Below are 18,453 nucleotides of genomic sequence, written 5' to 3'. Positions count from 1 at the left end.
GAAGGGTAAGGTGTGAAAACGAGTCATCAAAGGAAATGTAGAATTCTCTAGATCATTGTTAGCTAGAAGGTGAGAACGAATGTGGACTATCTTATATCTTTGTTGAACGTGACCTGTCTAGGGATGATGCCGCTGGCTTTCCACATAAAAGAGGACCATCCATCGAAATTAACTCCATCAGTTTAAATACTTAGAACAGTGACAATTTCCCATTCGCTACTTTTCAATTTTGAAGCAATAAAACAATATATTGAGATTACAAGTGTTCATTTTATTCATTTCCGTATTTTACAGTCTATGGTTACAATGCTACACCAAACCATCTACTTACGGCATAAGGCTAAGCTTGGCGCCAGACTTGACTCCCTCTCTCTTCTGCACATAATTTGCAGGGATAATTCCTTCTTTACCAAGTTTGCATTTTGCTTTGTACCAGTTTGGATCCTAGAAAAATTGAGAGATTTTTGAGCCTAGGTCATTATAGCGTGGATAGACAAGATATTCAAAATGCTGGGATAAAGGAATTAATTGAATTCTTCACATTTGCAGAATACACAAATAACTGGGAACAAAACTACACAGATATTAGCGATACAAATATTTGATCTTGATGAATTCTTTGTACTTTGGAATATACTCCACCAATTACATCATAACAGAAATCAGTATTGGTTGTAAAGATATCAATTCCTTTTTCAATTTGGACCTTTTGCACCAAGATTTTCATTTCTATTTCCTCCAAGCAATTCAAACATATATATATTTTTTTTAAGTTGTAGATAATGGCTATACATGACTTACTATTTTTCTAATTTTTAATGTTGTAGATAATGGCTATACATGACTTCCTATTTTTCCAATTTTTAATGTTGTAGATAATGGCTATACATGACTTACTATTTTTCCAATTTTTAATGTTCTTTCAATTGAAATAACCAAAGTTTGAGTTCCAAGAAGTTGGAAATATGCGGGCAGCATTTTAAGTCAGATACACAAAATGCTGGAGTAACTCAGCGGGGCAGGCAGCATCTCTGGAGAGAAGGAATGGATGTCGCTTCGGATCGAGACCCTTCTTCAGACTGCAAGTCAAGAGAGAGGGAGACTAGAGATATGGAAGGGTAAGGTGTGAAAACAGAGATCCTGATGCCCCACTGAGTTACTCCAGCGTTTTGTGTCCATCTTCAGTGTAAACCAACACCTGCAGTTCCTTCCCACATATTTTAAGTTCGAGAATGGCCATGGTGTGGCAATCTAACATCTATTCGTAATTATATTTAGCATTAATATTCAATACTCCCAGATCAGATGATGTACTGGTGGATACCATTTTACTCAATGCCTCCAAACCCAAAGGATCCTCACTTACACCATGATATTTTAAGTTCTTTCTTTTGTTATCATCTTGAGACTACCAATTAATGGAATGTTATATTGACTCTAGATTCTGAAACTAGCTAAGGAGACAAGTTATTTTCACACAGAATTCTCACACCACACGAGACATCAGTGCAACCAACCAAAATTTAAACCTAGCAAAATCTTGCCAACCCTCCATCTTGTTCCCAAACCACTAGATCAATAAAGCACTTGAGAAACTGAAGATCAATATCTTCCATGTTTAATAGCCTTAAAAACAATGCAGCAGAGCCATTACAAGACTCTTTAGTTTAGGGATACAGCGCGGAAACAGGTCCTTTGGCCCACCAAGTCTGCGATGACCAGCGATCTCGTTAGACTAGCACTCACTACATACCAGGGACAACTTACAGTTTTTACTGAAGCCAATTAACCTACAAACCTGTATGTCTTTGGAATGCAGGAGGAAACCAGAGCACCTGGGGAAAACCCACGTGGTCACGGGCAGAACGTACAAACTCTGCACAGACAGCACCCGAGGTCAGGATTGGACCCGGGTCTCTGGCTCTGAAAGGCAGCAAGTCTATCGCTGCGACACGGCGCCGGCCCAATAAGATTATTACTGTGAGAGTATAAACTAATGTGCATTAAATATTTGAAGGTTATCTGGCCAAAGTATTACTTTGGCAGGATTCTATTCCTTCTGAAATGCTTGTGTGCTACTTGGACATTTATGTCTTCAAACTTGTGGACCAGAGAAGATGAAACCTGCAATAAGATGTCAATATTGATTTACCTAACTTCAAGTAACCCTTGCATTCCCTGTCTCTTCATCCCTCTCCCACCCAATTCGTACCAGCTTCAAAGTCGTCTCGTTGAGTCTCATTGTCTGTATTCATTCTCACCTATCACACAGCTAACAATTACCTATTTCCTTTATCATCGTTACTTTTTTGCATATCTTTCATTTATGTGTTCTATATCTCTCTCTACATCACTATCCATATCTCTCGTTTCCCTTTCCTCTGACTCTCAGTCTGAAGGATCTCCACCCGAAACGTCACCCATTCCTTTTCTCCAGAGATGCTGTCTGATCCGCTGAGTAACTCCAGCTTTTTGTGGCCAACCACATTAATGAAGGCACAGATTAATATTATTCAGAGTGATCCACATGTAAAGTGGACTCCCAAACACAGCAGTTAAAGCAAAATAACATCTGCATACTCTTAAGAGGAAGGTGGTGGCCAGTAGGCATGCACAGAATCAGTCTATTTAAGAATGGATAAATTAAAGCAAGCTAAATATCTTTCTGCATCTCAATACGCACAGGATCTTGCATCTTATATTTGCCAATGTAAAAACAATGGTGATTTTGCATCTCAAAATTACTATTGCACTTCCCTTTATTCAAAAGGATTGGGCCTGGAAGCTACGCCTCTCAATATCAGATGCAATCGGTAATGGAAGGACATTGTAAAATAAACAAATAATTTAACCTTATCTAGGTACAATTGATAATAAAGAACCATTGAACCATTAAGCGAATAAAAAGTACATGTTTGGCAAATTCATTGTTCCTCAATATTCATCATAGGAAACCAATTTTGTATAATCATGAAAAATAGCCTAATTAACAATTATCAGATTTGCACAATTAAACTGGAATAGACTGACATCACTCTATTCACTGTGAATTTTCAATTTCATCCCAAACAGTGGGTTGAAGAGGTAATAATCTATTCATTATTGCCGTAGGTACAGCAGTGGTAGAGCAATCACAACTCTGACCACAAAATTATATTTGCTTTAAAAGTACACCATTTGAATTAATACATAAAATAAACCATGAACACGGTTTGGAACAATAAACCCTGCTAACAACTGCTCTGTTTTCTTTACAGCTCATCACTTCAAGGAGATGGCATGAAATACAACACTGGTACAACAATGGCAAATAGCACATTTCACAATCTCAATCATACATTAAAAAAATGCTAAAACTTTGCAGGTACACATTTCAGGATAATCACTCAAGATTACTTCTATAATGAGATGTTATATTTCCATGGAAACAATAATGAATGCTATTACCTTGGTAACTGATATAATGGTGAGAACATCACCCTTGTTAAAAGGAAGATCTTGTTCTGCACTGCCACTGAAATTGTACTTGGCTATACACTCTGTTCCTGATGTCCATATTGTCTGCAAGAAAGAACGGACATCAGTTAACATGAAGGTTAGATTTCAGCACCTTACATTTTCCTTTGCAAGTTGCCTTTGGATCTACTCCAGCAGCAGCATTTTAAGAAGGATCATATGGATTATCAATTCACAAGTAAACGTTACCAAATGTAGCATGTCGAGAATAATACAATGGCCACTGTGATCATACCATGGCTATTTAAGAATGTTACTTAACACAATTAGATCGCATGCAGGCATTTTTCACTTGCACTATGCATTTGGTCACAAAGCTTAGAGCAAGAACACTACAGATGCTGGAAATCTTAAAAAAGGGATAATGTAGGAAACAGGATAAATAGCACTAGGAGAATATGAGTGAATGTTCTGACTTTCATCAGGACCACAAAACATTGTAAATCAAGCATTGTAAAGTTAGAGACGGAGGCATAAACAAAAGGGTGTGTGAAATAGGATGTAGACAAAGACAAACTGAATGTATTTTAATATTTGTAACTGCTGCTTAATATGTTTTAAATGCATCTACTTTATAGATTTAAATTTAATTGAAATAGTTTACTTTAGTTTAGAGATACAAAGTGGAAACAGGCCCTTCGGATCACTGAAGACAATTTTTACAGAGGCCAATTAACCTAGAAACATGACTTCTTTGGAATGTAGGATGAAACTGGAGTACCCGGAGAAAACCCACATGGTCACAGGGAGAATGTGCAAACTCCATAAAGACAGCCCCCTTAGCAAAGATCAAACCCGGGTCTCTGGTGCTGAAAGGCAGCAACTCTACCACCGCACACTATGCCACCCTACTTTTAAAAAAAGAACCATTTAAATGTAAGGGTTGAACTGTTAAAAATCTTCAGGGCATGGAGAGTATGGGGGGGGGGGGGGGGGCGGGGTTGATGGAGGGAGGGAGGGGTTTGGACCTCTGAAGCACGTCCATTGGGCCTGTTTGTCTCCAAGCCCATCCACTTCACACAATGTCTCATTGAGTACTTTGATATCCAAAGAAAAGACAATCAAGTAGTCCACAGTATACAGATAAAGGATACAATATTTAGTCCAAGATAAAGAAAGGCTGTGCAATAAACAAGACATTAGTTCAAAAATCTATGAAAAAAAGAGTGCATTATAGTGTAAGAGGTGAGCCATAGAGTTCTGTTGTCGAGGTAGGATTAAGGTGATGTAGGTTGGGTGAAGAAACTGAAATGAGCTATTCCTGAACCTGGTGGTGTGGGGTTTTTGGCATTGAACCTCCAGCCCCGACAGTAGCAGAGAGACGAGGGCAAGGGCCAGATGGCAGAAGCTACGTTAAGCTGCAAGCTGGCCCTACTCCTGGCCACGTCTCCTTTCCGCTGTCTGCACAGTTAAAACCTCCATCATGCTCCTCTGCATACCTGGCCTTCATCCCAGTCAGAGTATCTGTGCACTTGCCCCACTGCTAGTTCCTGCTGCAAGCACACCCTGAGTTCATAGGAGCGGCCAACAGCCTTCAGACTTTGCAACAAAAACACTCTCATAAGACAATAGACAATAGGTGCAAGAGTAGGCCATTCGGCCCTTCGAGCCATCACCACCATTCAATGTGATCATGGCTGATCATTCTCAATCAGTACCCCGTTCCTGCCTTCTCCCCATACCCCCTGACTCCGCTATCCTTAAGAGCTCTATCTAGCTCTGTCTTGAATGCATTCAGAGAATTGGCCTCCACTGCCTTCTGAGGCAGAGAATTCCACAGATTTACAACTCTCTGACTGAAAAAGTTTTTCCTCATCTCCGTTCTAAATGGCCTACCCCTTATTCTTAAACTGTGGCCCCTTGTTCTGGACTCCCCCAACATTGGGAACATGTTTCTGCCTCTAACGTGTCCAACCCCTTAATAATCTTATATGTTTCGATAAGATCCCCTCTCATCCTTCTAAATTCCAGTGTATACAAGCCTAGCCGCTCCAGTCTTTCAACATACGACAGTCCCGCCGTTCCAGGAATTAACCTAGTGAACCTACGCTGCACGCCCTCAACAGCAAGAATATCCTTCCTCAAATTTGGAGACCAAAACTGCACACAGTACTCCAGGTGCGGTCTCACTAGGGCCCTGTACAACTGTACACAGTACTCCAGGTGCGGCCTCACTAGGGCCCTGTACAATTCTCCTGGCCATTATCTCAACATTTCACGAAAAGAACATGAGAATCACATCCACTTTAATTTAACCGACCATACTCAAAACAACTGAATATTGCGTGTAAAAAAACGCAAGCAGGCTACACATTTACACTTGCTGTACAATCTCACTTGAAATGGTAATGGTATGACCTGCCCTATCTTTCTGATTTATTTAGGAAGGCAGCTAAATCAGTTGTGTAGCCAGAGGAGTTGATAGATGTGAAAGGTAAACCCAGGACAAGACAGCTAATATAATCTGTCGTGGTCATAAATCAGAATATTTAAGATGCAAAAAGATTTCATAGGCTTTATGCTTTTAGTAGTACTGAATTATGTATTCTTCAATGTTCTCACGCTCAAATGGCTTTGTAAGAGGGAGGCGTATCTCCACAGCAAATGGCTAATTAAGCCTTCTTAGTATTTATATGTACACTTCAAACTATTTTGAAAGAGATTTATGGCGGTTCACCAGCCTATTATCGTAGTTTATACGAAATACATTCTTCTATCAGTTTAATTTTCATTCCACAATTTGTTCAAAGCAAATTTCCAGTGTTTCTCCCAAACATTTGCCCTACAGAGCCTTATGTTTGGTTAAGGTAGGAGATATCAGCACAGAGGTAGACACAAAATGCTGGAGTAACTCAGGTCAGGCAGCATAACCCTTTTCTTCTCTCCCGAGATGCTGCCTGACCTGCTGAATTACTCCAACATTAGACGGTGTCGATTTTAACCAGCATCTGTAGTTTTTTTCTACAGACACCAGCGCAGGGCAGGACACAAACAGCTGAAATATATGAAGTGACAGGCTCTTGATATTTTATCATTGTATGAACAATTACTCAAATTAACTTAATTCTTACGATTAATAAATCTAAAAGTTAAGACCTTCCCATGTTAGTTGGCTCTGTAAATGTTCCGTACCTTTAAGAGCTTGTAACTCAGACTTTGAGATATCATGGACTGGTACAGAAAATACAGGTACATTAACTTTGGAGTTCAAAACATAAAATTATGGCCAGAATTAAGTTCGGACTAGATTTACCAAACTAAACATGGCCATGGTATAAACGATGGGAAATTATCTAAATTAGGAATTGACTGTTATTGAGTCAATTTTAAGTTTTCAATATCAAGAGGTAAACAGTCAGATAGACAATCAACTATGTCTACTAATTGAGTTGGTTTAAGGTGGGGTGGGTGACATTAAAAAAAACAGATTTGCAGAAAAAATGAAAAGCTTGTACGCAGGTGAAAGTTTGGAAGTCTTCCACAGATGGTCATTCCTGCCTGATCAGTCGATCATTTTATATCCAATATTGATGGATTTCATAAAAGATATACGTTGTTTGTTTTCTGATATTAAGAGTGATATGTATTAAAAAGGAAGATTGATGGTCTCAAGTCATACGATTTCAATTAGCTAAATGTCTTTCACCTATTCCAGTAGGGAACCAGTGACTCAACTTTAAAACAATTCTGCTTACTTTTTGCCCTATTTTTAATGTACCCTGTCCCTAAAATATTTTCCAAAACTTTTCTCAGCTTCCAGTGCACAACAGAAAAGGCAGCTTTCAATATGCAAGAGAAACAAATATTTAACAGCTTCCAAATCACACTTCAGATAATGTGTAAGAAAATAACTGCAGATGCTGGTACAAATCGAAGGTATTTATTTCACAAAATGCTGGAGTAACACTTCAGAGAATAATCATTGGAAATTAACTAATGTCAAACATATGGACATGGGCAAAATATTAAAATATACTACTGGCTATTGTACCCTAATGTATATACCTGTTTCTAAGAGTGTAGGAAGTGCAGATGCTGGTTTAAACCGAAGATAGATACAAAACGCTGGAGTAACTCAGCAGGACAGGCAGCATCTCTGGAGAGAAGGAAATTGGTGACGTTTCGGGTCGAAACCATTCTTCAGACTGAAACGTCACCCATTCCTTCTCTCCAGAGTTGAGTTACTCCAGCATTTTGTGTCTACCTGCTCCTAAGAGTGTACTGCAGGGGACCCAACAGTTGAGGAATTAGAAGGCAATTGTCTGTAATTTTTTTACTTTATGCAAAATGGCCACTTTATTTAATATTTGATGGGAGGGGTTTGGAGGGACACAGGACGACTTGGACAGGTTCAGCTGGGCAGGTTGGTCGGCATGGATGAGTTGGGTCGAGGTGCCTATACAGCCGTGCTGTAGAACTCTATGCCTCCTATTTTAGGAGAGTTTTATTTTTAGAGAAATGGCATGGAAACAGGCCCTTCATCTCGCCAAATCTGCGCCAACCACCAAACACGCCTGCATTAGTTCTATCCTACACACAAGGGTAAATTTACAGAAGCCAATTCACCTGCAAACCAACAGGTCTTTGGAATGTGGGAGGAAACCAAAGCACCCAGAGCTGGAGCTCCTTTCTCCAACATTATGAACACCAGGGCTTATAGATGACCGTACTGAACATGTCAGTACCTGGAACAGAAAGCAGCGAAGTACAAATAGATCCAACAAAAATGTACAAGTTGTAACCAGCATCAACAAAACAATCAGTTAGCAACAGTGTCACGGGAAAATACTATTTTTCTCGTGCTATTTTTCCCCAGATTAAAATATATTGGTGAACGAGTGTGATGATGTATGGGGAACTAGAAAGCATTATGCATCACTATAGTTTCCCGTAAGATTGAACAAATGCATTCCAACTAATGCAGATGAAAGCTTTTAATGGTAATTAACACACTGCTGGCGCCTCACACCATCTTTTACCTTCATGCTCGGTTGTACTTAAAAGAAATGCCATAAGGCAGTTCATTTCTCATTAACCAAAGACCAGACTTGTATCCTTGTCCTGCCTTACATTTGCACCCACAAAAATCCTTGTCTGCCAATCTTTAACTGCAGAATAAAAATATAAGAGCGCTGAACCAGGGGATGTAAGACAATAACTGCAGATGCTGGTACAAATCGAAGGTATTTATTTCACAAAATGCTGGAGTAACGTGGAGTAGCAGGTCAGGCAGCGTCTCAGGAGAGAAGGAATGGGTGACGTTTCGGGTCGAGACCCTTCTTCAGACTGAACCAGGAGAAATAATTTTACCTGTGGTTGTGACATGTTGCAGTTCGACAAAGATGGCTGCGGGTGGGAAGTCTCAACGGTTCACCGCTTGCCAGGTACCATCAGACCTGCATCACAGAAACAAAAAAAAGGCGGTGGTTATAAACAATTACATTTAAAACTTCACGTGCATTTTTCAACAATCTGTAGAAACCTGTCGTGTAAACCAAAGTTCAAATGCAGTCGGTAATGGGCAGAAACACAAGCCTTATGTACTCTCCAAACAAACATTTCGGCAGGAGAGAGAAGTACGGGTTGTCTTCTGGTTAACATTGTACCTTTTATGATTAATTACAGCTCTGAATTATGAGGCCATTTTTATCCATTGAATTAATTGCCGCTAATTTTAAATAGAATGATAAAAGGGGAGTGTGGTTGTTGAACTGGGTGTTACGGGTGAGAAGTAATTCCAATGCAGTGCCCAGAAACGTGTCCAGTTTTCATTTCCAGGACGTTATTCACATGTCATCCCACCTGTAACTCCCATTTCAGCCATTTTCCCTTCTCCAATGCTTTTTTTATATACCTAAGAATTCTCATTGTATAATGCTCTTAATGTTCAGTAAGAACTGTCCTGGTTAGCACGCCACAAGAGCTTCTCACTGTACCTCAGTACACGTGACAATAAACTAAACTACCCAAGAATGAACTTGCACTCCTGCTTCTACTCGTCGTGGCTATCCCTCGAGGGGGAGGATGATGGTCCACGTTCCGTTGTAGCGATTGAATCAAGTATTCACCGCTTCAGTGCTGGTTCTTGACGAGGAGCTTCCAGCCATCATGTAGCCTGCTCTCGTCGCCCTTCCCCCATCGCCGAAAGTCTTAAGTGAAGTTTTGTGCTGCTCACAGAACGAAAGACTAGAGTGACTAGGCTTGTATACACTGGAATTTAGAAGGATGAGAGGAGATCTTATCGAAAAGAATAAGATTATTAAGGGGTTGGACACGTTAGAGGCAGGAAACATGTTCCCAATGTTGGGGGAGTCCAGAACAAGGGGCCACAGTTTAAGAATAAGGGGTAGGCCATTTAGAACTGAGATGAGGAAAAACTTTTTCAGTCAGAGAGTTGTGAATCTGTGGAATTCTCTGCCTCAGAAGGCAGTGGAGGCCAATTCTCTGAATGCATTCAAGAGAGAGCTAGATAGAGCTGTTAAGGATAGCGGAGTCAGGGGGTATGGGGAGAAGGCAGGAACGGGTACTGATTGAGAATGATCAGCCATGATCACATTGAATGGAGGTGCTGGCTCGAAGGGCCGAATGACCTCCTCCTGCACCTATTGTCTATTATCTATTGACACCTGTGGGTGTGTGTTTGCTTAACGTGTACTTGATGTTGCACTCCAAGAAGCACATGGTCCTTCACAAATCAATCAACTAATTCCAATGGCAAGGAAACCAAGACGATTGGAGCTGATAGATCTGTTGCAACCTTCATCCGCCTTCACAGCCGTTGGGTTCAAGATAACTTCGTCCCCCTGGTCCGCCGTTGAGGTCTTGTAGGTTGGATCGTTCTTAGTCCGGACCCTCATCCTCGACCTTACTGCCATGTGTGGCCCTACCAGAAGCTAGTGCTTCCGACAGCATCGCTCTCGGAATCATGGGGACACGCAAGCCTCGTAAGCCCTGGGCTAAAACACAGAATATTCAGAAGTATTCAGCAAGATACTTTTGGACAAGTGCCAAAAAATGAATTATTCAAAAAATGCTGGAGTAACTCAGCAGGTCAGGCAACATCGCGGGAGAGAAGGAATGGGTGATGTTTCGAGACTCGAAACGTCACCCATTCCTTCTCTCCCGAGATGCTGCCTGACCTGCTGAGTTACTCCAGCATTTTTTGAATAAAACGATTTGTACCAGCATCTGCAGTTATTTTCTTATACCAAAAAATGAATTGCAAGTATAGACTTCGAAGGCCCTACCTCAGTAAAACAGAATTGATATTGGTGACACTGTCTTAGAATTAGAACAGCGGACCATCACAGGCCCTTCAGCCGAACATGATGCCAAGAGCATCATTTATCTACCTGTGCATAATCCATATCCAAAACAGGCGGGTCCATAGTCTACGGGCCACGGCTATGGCTCCCCGGGATTTATCATATCATATATATACAGCTGGAAACAGGCCTTTTCGGCCCTCCAAGTCCATGCCGCCCAGTGATCCCCGTACATTAACACTATCCTACACCCACTAGGGACAATTTTTACATTTACCCAGCCAATTAACCTACATACCTGTACGTCTTTGGAGTGTGGGAGGAAACCGAAGATCTCGGAGAAAACCCACGCAGGTCACGGGGAGAGCGTACAAACTCCTTACAGTGCAGCACCCGTAGTCAGGATCGAACCTGAGTCTCCGGCGCTGCATTCGCTGTAAAGCAGCAACTCTACCGCTGCGCTACCGTGCTTCGAGAGGTTAGACAGTCAGAATCTTTCACCCCAGGATGAAATAATCAGATACTAGGGGGCATAGCTTTAAGGTGAAGGGGGCAAGTTTAAAGGAGACCTGTGGGGCACTTTTTTTTAAATATACAGAGGATGGCGAGTGCCTGGAACATGCTGCTGGGGGTGGTGGTTGAAGCAGCTACATTAGTATTAAGACTTTTGGCTAGGCATATGGATATGCAGGGAATGGATGGATATGGGTAATGTGCAGGTAGATGAGAGAGGGTCTTGGAATCATGTTCGGCACAGACATTGAGGACCGAAGGACCTGTTCTCTCGCTGTACTGTTCTATGTTCTATTTAGAACCTGGGCCGGTCTTACCTTGTTAACAATGAATCCAGAAAAGTAAATGCTCATTACTTGGGTTGATAGTTAGTTCAGATATTATATTTAGCTCAATGGCCTAAGAGACCTAGCCTCACACAAGGTTTCACTCGGGCTTAGGTGCTGTGGCACAGCGGTAGAATTAGTGCCTTACAGCGCCAGAGACCCAGGTCCGATCCTGACCACGGGTGCTGTCTGTACAGAGTTTGTACATTATCCCGTGACCGTGTGGGTTTTCTCCAGGTGCTCCAGTTTCCTCCCACACTCCAAAGACATACATGTTTGTAGGTTGATTGGTTTCGGTAAAATTGTTTAAATTGTCCCTAGTGTGTAGGATAGTTTTAGTGTCTGGGGTGATCATTGGTCGGCACAGACTCAGTGGGCTGAAGGGCCTGTTTCCACACTATTTCTACAATGAAAAAAAAATCTGACACCTGCACCTACATTTTTCCTGTCCAAGTAGATCCCATGCTAGCAGTGAAAAGCACCCAAGACATCCACAAGTTAATCTGGACCTGCCTTTCTTCATTTTCTCTCTATTACTTAAACAGCCATAATGACCTTCACCCTAGATTCTGCTATACCTGTTTGGAAAATGGAAGCAGTATAGCTCAGAGATAAGCAACACCATCCTTGCATCGGCACCAGATGCCGACACCATTCGGAGAAATCACCAGGGGAACCATTTCTAACCTTTTTGACCATATGGAGAAAATCAAAATCTCACCTCAAACTGTAATCAGCGAGCCACTTCAGGAAATTGTAAAATCATTGAAAATGAAAAGGGTTTAATGATTTTATTCGGAAAAGCCAACTGGCCATAAATTGAGAAAAATATCCCTACATCAGTGCCAAGCTTTTCCGCTAGTTTATGATGTCTTAAGTTTCTACAGAACATTATAAGTTGAAAGATTACAAAATTCAGTTATATCAAGTGCAAGTTAAACTTGCCGTTTCATGCTTGGAATTGTGTGCGCAGTTAGGACTCTTTCCAAGATATTTGCTACACAGGAATACAGCAAAAGGTGCAGACTGATCCTGGGATAGTCATCCGAGAAGCGATTAGGACAATTAGATTTGCAGCGACTGGAATTTCGCAGATTGAATCAATCTAATTAAATATGGTCGAGCTAGATAGACTGGATGAGGAGAGGATCATGTTTACCCTGGTTGGTTTTGTCCAGAACATGGCTAGTCTCAAATTACACAGCGAGATGCTGAGATGCAAATTTTTTCTCATGCATAGGGTGTTGACGCTGTGGAATTTGTTACCACCAAGTGTGTAGAGGCCATGTTTAGTTTAGTTTATTTGGAAGCAGGTCCTTTGGCCTACCGAAACCACGCCAACCAGCGTCCATGAACATTAACACTATCCCACACATGAGGAACAATTTATAATTATACCAAGCCAATTGGCCTACAAAGCTGTACGTCTTTGGAGTGTGGGTGGAAACCGGGAATCCTGGAGAAATCCAACGCAGGTCACGGGGAGAACGTACAAACTCTGCACAGACAGCACCTGTAGTCAGGATGGAACCCGGGTCTCTGGCGCTGTAAGGCAGCAACTTTACCTCTGCACATGTCTCTGAATACATTAGAGATGAATATATTTCTAGACAAAAGACTTCAAAGATTATGGAGAGAACATGGAACATGCTATGAAATGTGGAAATCAGCCACAAATGTATTCATTAGCTGAGGTGCTCAAAGGGTCCAAAGCCCTAGCTCTGTTATACATAACGGGATCGTCAGACCGGTTTATCTTAGAAAGTAAAAGTGGTAATAAATTGGTTATATAAAGTCTTCAGAAATTGTTGGTACAGATGAAGTATTTAAAGCTCATTAATCTGAGTCTGGTGTACTTATTAGTACTGTTTGTTTAATCCTTAAACCTAGAATACGCGCAAGTCTCAGAAACAACTGTGATGGAAAGCAGCAAAATGTCGTTATAAAAATAGTATAATTATCTCAAAGCATCGTGCAATAATCTATAAAAATGGCGGCACGGTGGCGCAGCGGTAGAGTTGCTGCCTTACAGCGAATGCAGCGCCGGAGACTCAGGTTCGATCCTGACTACGGGCGCTGTCTGTATGGAGTTTGTACGCTCTCCCCGTGACCTGCGTGGGTTTTCTCCGAGATCTTCGGTTTCCTCCCACACTCCAAAGACGTACAGGTATGTAGGTTAATTGACTGGGCAAATGTAAAAATTGTCCCTAGTGGGTGCAAGATAGTGTTAACGTGCGGGGATCGCTGGGCGGCGCAGACTTGGTGGGCCGAAGGGCCTGTTTCCGCGCTGTATCTCTAAATCTAAAAAATCTATCCACCCCACCTCCCCAGCATCAGTTCAAGAGAAAAAAACCCATCATGCCCTCTTTCATGCAACTTTACAATTCCCATACAGATCTGCAGAGTGACCAAACCAAACCAGGGACAGGCGTAGCGTAAAGGCACAAAGGCAGGTGAATATAAATGCATTCACTTTAAGGTTCCCCATTTTACATTTTTCCATCACAAACCCAGAGCATCACAACTGCACACAGAAGAAAATTCTCAGCTCGGGTCAAATCTCACAATAAGCAAATGGAATTTGAAATAATTTTGAGAACTCTTGAAGTACAGCACTGGGAAATGATGCGCATGCTGAGAAAATCATTATAACCGAAGATTTGATACCATCGTTTTAATGCAATTGAACACGACCAACTCCAAATAAACTCCTTGATTTCACTAGGGACTTTGAGCTTTGTGTTTTGTTTTTTGTACTGTATAGGGTTTCTTTTATTGAACCTTTTTGTTTGTTTATTATATTAGCTATTGAGTATTGTGTTTACAGTCCCGTTGTGCAGCGGCAAGAAAGAATGTCAATGTTACGTTTTGGCACACGACGATAAAACATTCTTGACTAATGCCCAGAAAGGGGTCAGTATGGATTTAAAACTACTGATTCCTTCAGTTTTGGGGTTTTTAATATGATTAGATTTTATCAAAATCAATTTTCATCAATTCTATTGAACATGAGACTGCAATGATTCAGCGTGTAATACAACAATGCCAACCCATGTGGTGTTGAGCAAATTAACTTGGATCAGTCATTATGTTAAAATTTTAAGGTTAAAATTTTAAATTGATGTTCATAAGGCAGTAGCTCTACCGCTATTTTCACACAGAGAATGGTGAATCTGTGGAATTCTCTTCCACAGAAGGTAGTTGAGGCCAGTTCATTGGCTATATTTAAGAGGGAGTTATGGAGAGAAGGCAGGTACGGGATACTGAGTTGGATGATCAGCCATGATCATATTGAATGGCGGTGCAGGCTCGAAGGGCCGAATGGCCTACTCCTGCACCTACTTTCTATGTTTCTATGTTTCTATGTTTCTATGTCAATGTGTCTAGCAAATATTCTGAAATTCTCCCCTAAATGTTTCTTCCTCCTTAAAAGTAGTTTTGGGGCATGCTTTCATTCACCCTTAATCTTGGTGACAAAGAAAGGTTTCGAGGAATGTGGGCGAGACAAAGGTAAATGGAATTGGCTTAGATGGATCATCTTGGTTGGCATGGACAAGTTGGGCTGAAAGGCCCACTTCCATGCTGTACGACTATGATAAATGTTGTGCTTTATACATGCCATAAAGCCACATTAAAATTAATACTATTAACGGCCTTTCATTGCAAAGTCTTCTCTCTAATATACAGCTTTCTCCCTGCTCGGGTTTTTGCTCACACAAAAAACGTGTTCAGAATGATGTTCCAAGGAACATTTGAGAAAAAACATTAAACTGAAATAAAAGATTTAAAAGCTGAGAATGTGTTCACATCTAGAAAAGTCAGCTTTCAAGCAAATGCAAATAATGATTATTAGTTGTAGTTCATATCTAGGCTGTGCACTACACTGCAGTAACCTATTCACCGTTCGTTGGAATGCCATTTATTTCATTGAGTCTTGCTTTATTGTCCCACTTAATCAGGCTGCGAGACTTTAAATTCTTTATAAAGCTAACAAAGGAAATTCAAGATCACCCAAATATTCACACCATTCATGGACTGCACAGCTAAACCATATCAGTTACAGAGCAATATTCTTTCATATACGCCAGCTTAGCACCAAATGTTCACTTCACTAAAGTTTACTGGTACAAATAATTCACATCACTGAAATGGATTCTTCCATAACTAAGATCTCCAGCAGTTTTAAGTGGTCTGCATTGCACAGGAAATGAATCATGGTAATCAGGTCTTTAACATACATTATTAACAACAGCACCCAGGGTCGTTATACCTCATTAAATGGATATTCAGAAAAATTGTTTGGATGTGAATGTGTCCATAGAGCAAAGCCAGCTGATAAAATTCTTCCATATTATCTCCAAAAACATTAAGACTTCCTTACCCCCCTCCACACTCTCCAATGCACCCAAAATATAGCAAACAAATTATTTCAAGTACAGGAGGCCGATGGTTACAAATGCCCTGACTTATGGAAGTCAGACTCCCATATAGTTCGCAAATTCTCCCATACTTTCTGAAAGCATTTGTCAAGCTAGTAATAATAATATTTCATGGTACTCATGAAGTGGATACAGTATATATTTCATTAGTTTAATAGTGGGTAGCTGAGGTAATTTTGCAATGAACTGATATTTATTGCAAGTGAAGAGTGATGCAATATGGTAGCTATGGAAAACAGACGTTTCCGGCTGGGCTTATGGGCAGTTCTCAGGATTGGGGCGCTCCCATAACCCAGGGACTGCCTGTACACAGGGCGGGAGATGGGCAAAAAAATTGTTTGAGAAAAGGAATTTGATTGCATTTTTAAATTCAGAAATTGCAGAGCTGTGGATGTATCCCAGTCCATCGCACAGACCAGACTTCCCACCATTGACTCCATCTATACTTCATTCAGTCTCAGGATAGAAGGCAACATAATCAAAGACCTTTCCCACCCCGGTCATTCCTTCTCACTGCTTCCATTGGACTCAAGATCAGCTTCCTCCCTTCTGTTATCCTTGCTCATGGAATAGCAAGGATAACATCCTTCTATATGCATGGGTACAGTTCCGATTTTCCAACCTACATTATTGCAGATATTGAACCTATTAGACAATAGACAATAGGTGCAGGAGTAGGCATCAGCTTCGAGCCAGCTGATCATTCAAAACAGTACCCTGTTCCTGCTTTCTCCCCATATCCCTTGATTCCATTAGCCCTAAGAGCTATATCTAACTCTCTCTTGAAAACATCCAGTGAATTGGCCTCCACTGCTTTCTGCGGCAGAGAATTCCATAGATTCAGAACTCTCTGGGTGAAAACGTTTTTCCTCATCTCAGTCCTAAATTGCCTGCCCCTTATTATTACACTGCGACCCTGGGTTCTGGACTCCCCCAACATCGGGAACTCCCCCAATACTCTGCAGAGACACACAAAATTCTGGAGTAACTCAGCGGGACAGGCAACATCTCTGGAGAAAAGGAATGGGTGACTTTTCGGGTCGAGACCCTTCTTCAGTCTGAGCTACTCCAGCATTTTGTGTCTATCTTCTTTTCCCTTCACTCTGTTATGTTGGCTTGCGTTTGGCTTGATTGTATTCACCTAAAGTATTACCTGATTTGTTTGGATAGCATGGAAAGGCTGGAGCAATTAGGCTTGTATACACTGGAATTTAGAAGGATGAGGGGGGATCTTATTGAAATGTATAAGATAATTAGGGGATTAGACACATTAGAGGCAGGAAACATGTTCCCAATGTTGGGGGAGTCCAGAACAAGGGGCCACAGTTTAAGAATAAGGGGTAGGCCATTTAGAACGGAGATGAGGAAGAACTTTTTCAGTCAGAGAGTGGTGAAGGTGTGGAATTCTCTGCCTCAGAAGGCAGTGGAGGCCAGTTCGTTGGATGCTTTCAAGAGAGAGCTGGATAGAGCTCTTAAGGATAGCGGAGTGAGGGGGTATGGGGAGAAGGCAGGAACGGGGTACTGATTGAGAGTGATCAGCCATGATCGCATTGAATGGCGGTGCTGGCTCGAAGGGCTGAATGGCCTACTCCTGCACCTATTGTCTATTGTCTATTGTCTATTGAAACAAAACCTTTTCATTATACCTTGGTACACGTGGTAATAATGAACCCAATCCTAAAGATAAAGTGAAGGCTCTACAGACCATTAACAGCTCCTAAATTGTTTGGAGGCTCTGGGACAAACATTACGTTTAAATGAGACTACCAAATGAATAGATTAATTGGCCTGTTCCTTTACGTTTGCTTGTGGGAAAATGTTGGCAGAAGGTAACTTATCGGCAAGATAACCTGTGCAGTACTCTAAGGCGTTTGGATATGAAAAGACAGTTCATAATTACAAATAAATTTAAGTTGAAGGATGTCATACATGCATCCTAATAGAAACAGAGAAAATAGGTGCAGGAGTAGGCCATTTGGTCCTTTGAGCCAGCACCGCCACCCAATATGTAGGAAAATAACTGCAGATGCTGGTACAAATCGAAGGTATTTATTCACAAAATGCTGGTGTAACTCAGCAGGTCAGGCAGCATCTCAGGAGAAAAGGAATGGGTGACGTTTTGGGTCGAGACCCTTCCCCACCGCCACTCAATGTGATCATGGCTGATCATTCAAAATCGGTGCCCCGTACTTGCTTTCTCCCCATATCCCTTGATTCCGTTAGCCCTAAGAGCAATATCTTAAAAACATCCAGTGAATTGGCCTCCACTGCCTTCTGTGGCTGAGAATTCCACAGATTCACAACTCTGTGTGAAACAAAAATCTGCTTTGATGACACAAATCAAAATTGAAATGCTGCATGGGTGCAAAATGAAAACCAGATTGGGGACTCTGA

General features: G+C 41.3%; 1 protein-coding gene across 8 annotated transcripts in view; it reads right to left on the bottom strand.

Moving 5' to 3' along the window:
* Positions 1-18,453, bottom strand: part of LOC144610884 (tyrosine-protein kinase CSK) — a 112,733-nt gene that overhangs the window by 34,253 nt on the left and 60,027 nt on the right. For all 8 annotated transcript variants that reach the window (XM_078429854.1, XM_078429858.1, XM_078429856.1 and 5 more), the window contains 3 exons: positions 8,827-8,912; positions 3,448-3,561; positions 332-444 (listed from right to left, as the gene is read on the bottom strand). In XM_078429854.1, coding sequence (XP_078285980.1) covers positions 332-444; positions 3,448-3,561; positions 8,827-8,841 — 242 coding nt within the window. In that variant the 5' untranslated portion in view covers positions 8,842-8,912. The remainder of the gene's footprint in view (positions 1-331; positions 445-3,447; positions 3,562-8,826; positions 8,913-18,453) is intronic.

This window comes from Rhinoraja longicauda, chromosome 38 (genome assembly GCF_053455715.1).
Source record: "Rhinoraja longicauda isolate Sanriku21f chromosome 38, sRhiLon1.1, whole genome shotgun sequence".
In the NCBI taxonomy this organism is placed as follows: domain Eukaryota; kingdom Metazoa; phylum Chordata; class Chondrichthyes; order Rajiformes; family Arhynchobatidae; genus Rhinoraja; species Rhinoraja longicauda.
Note: the sequence above shows the minus strand (reverse complement) of the source record. Positions and strands in the feature narration are given on the sequence as shown.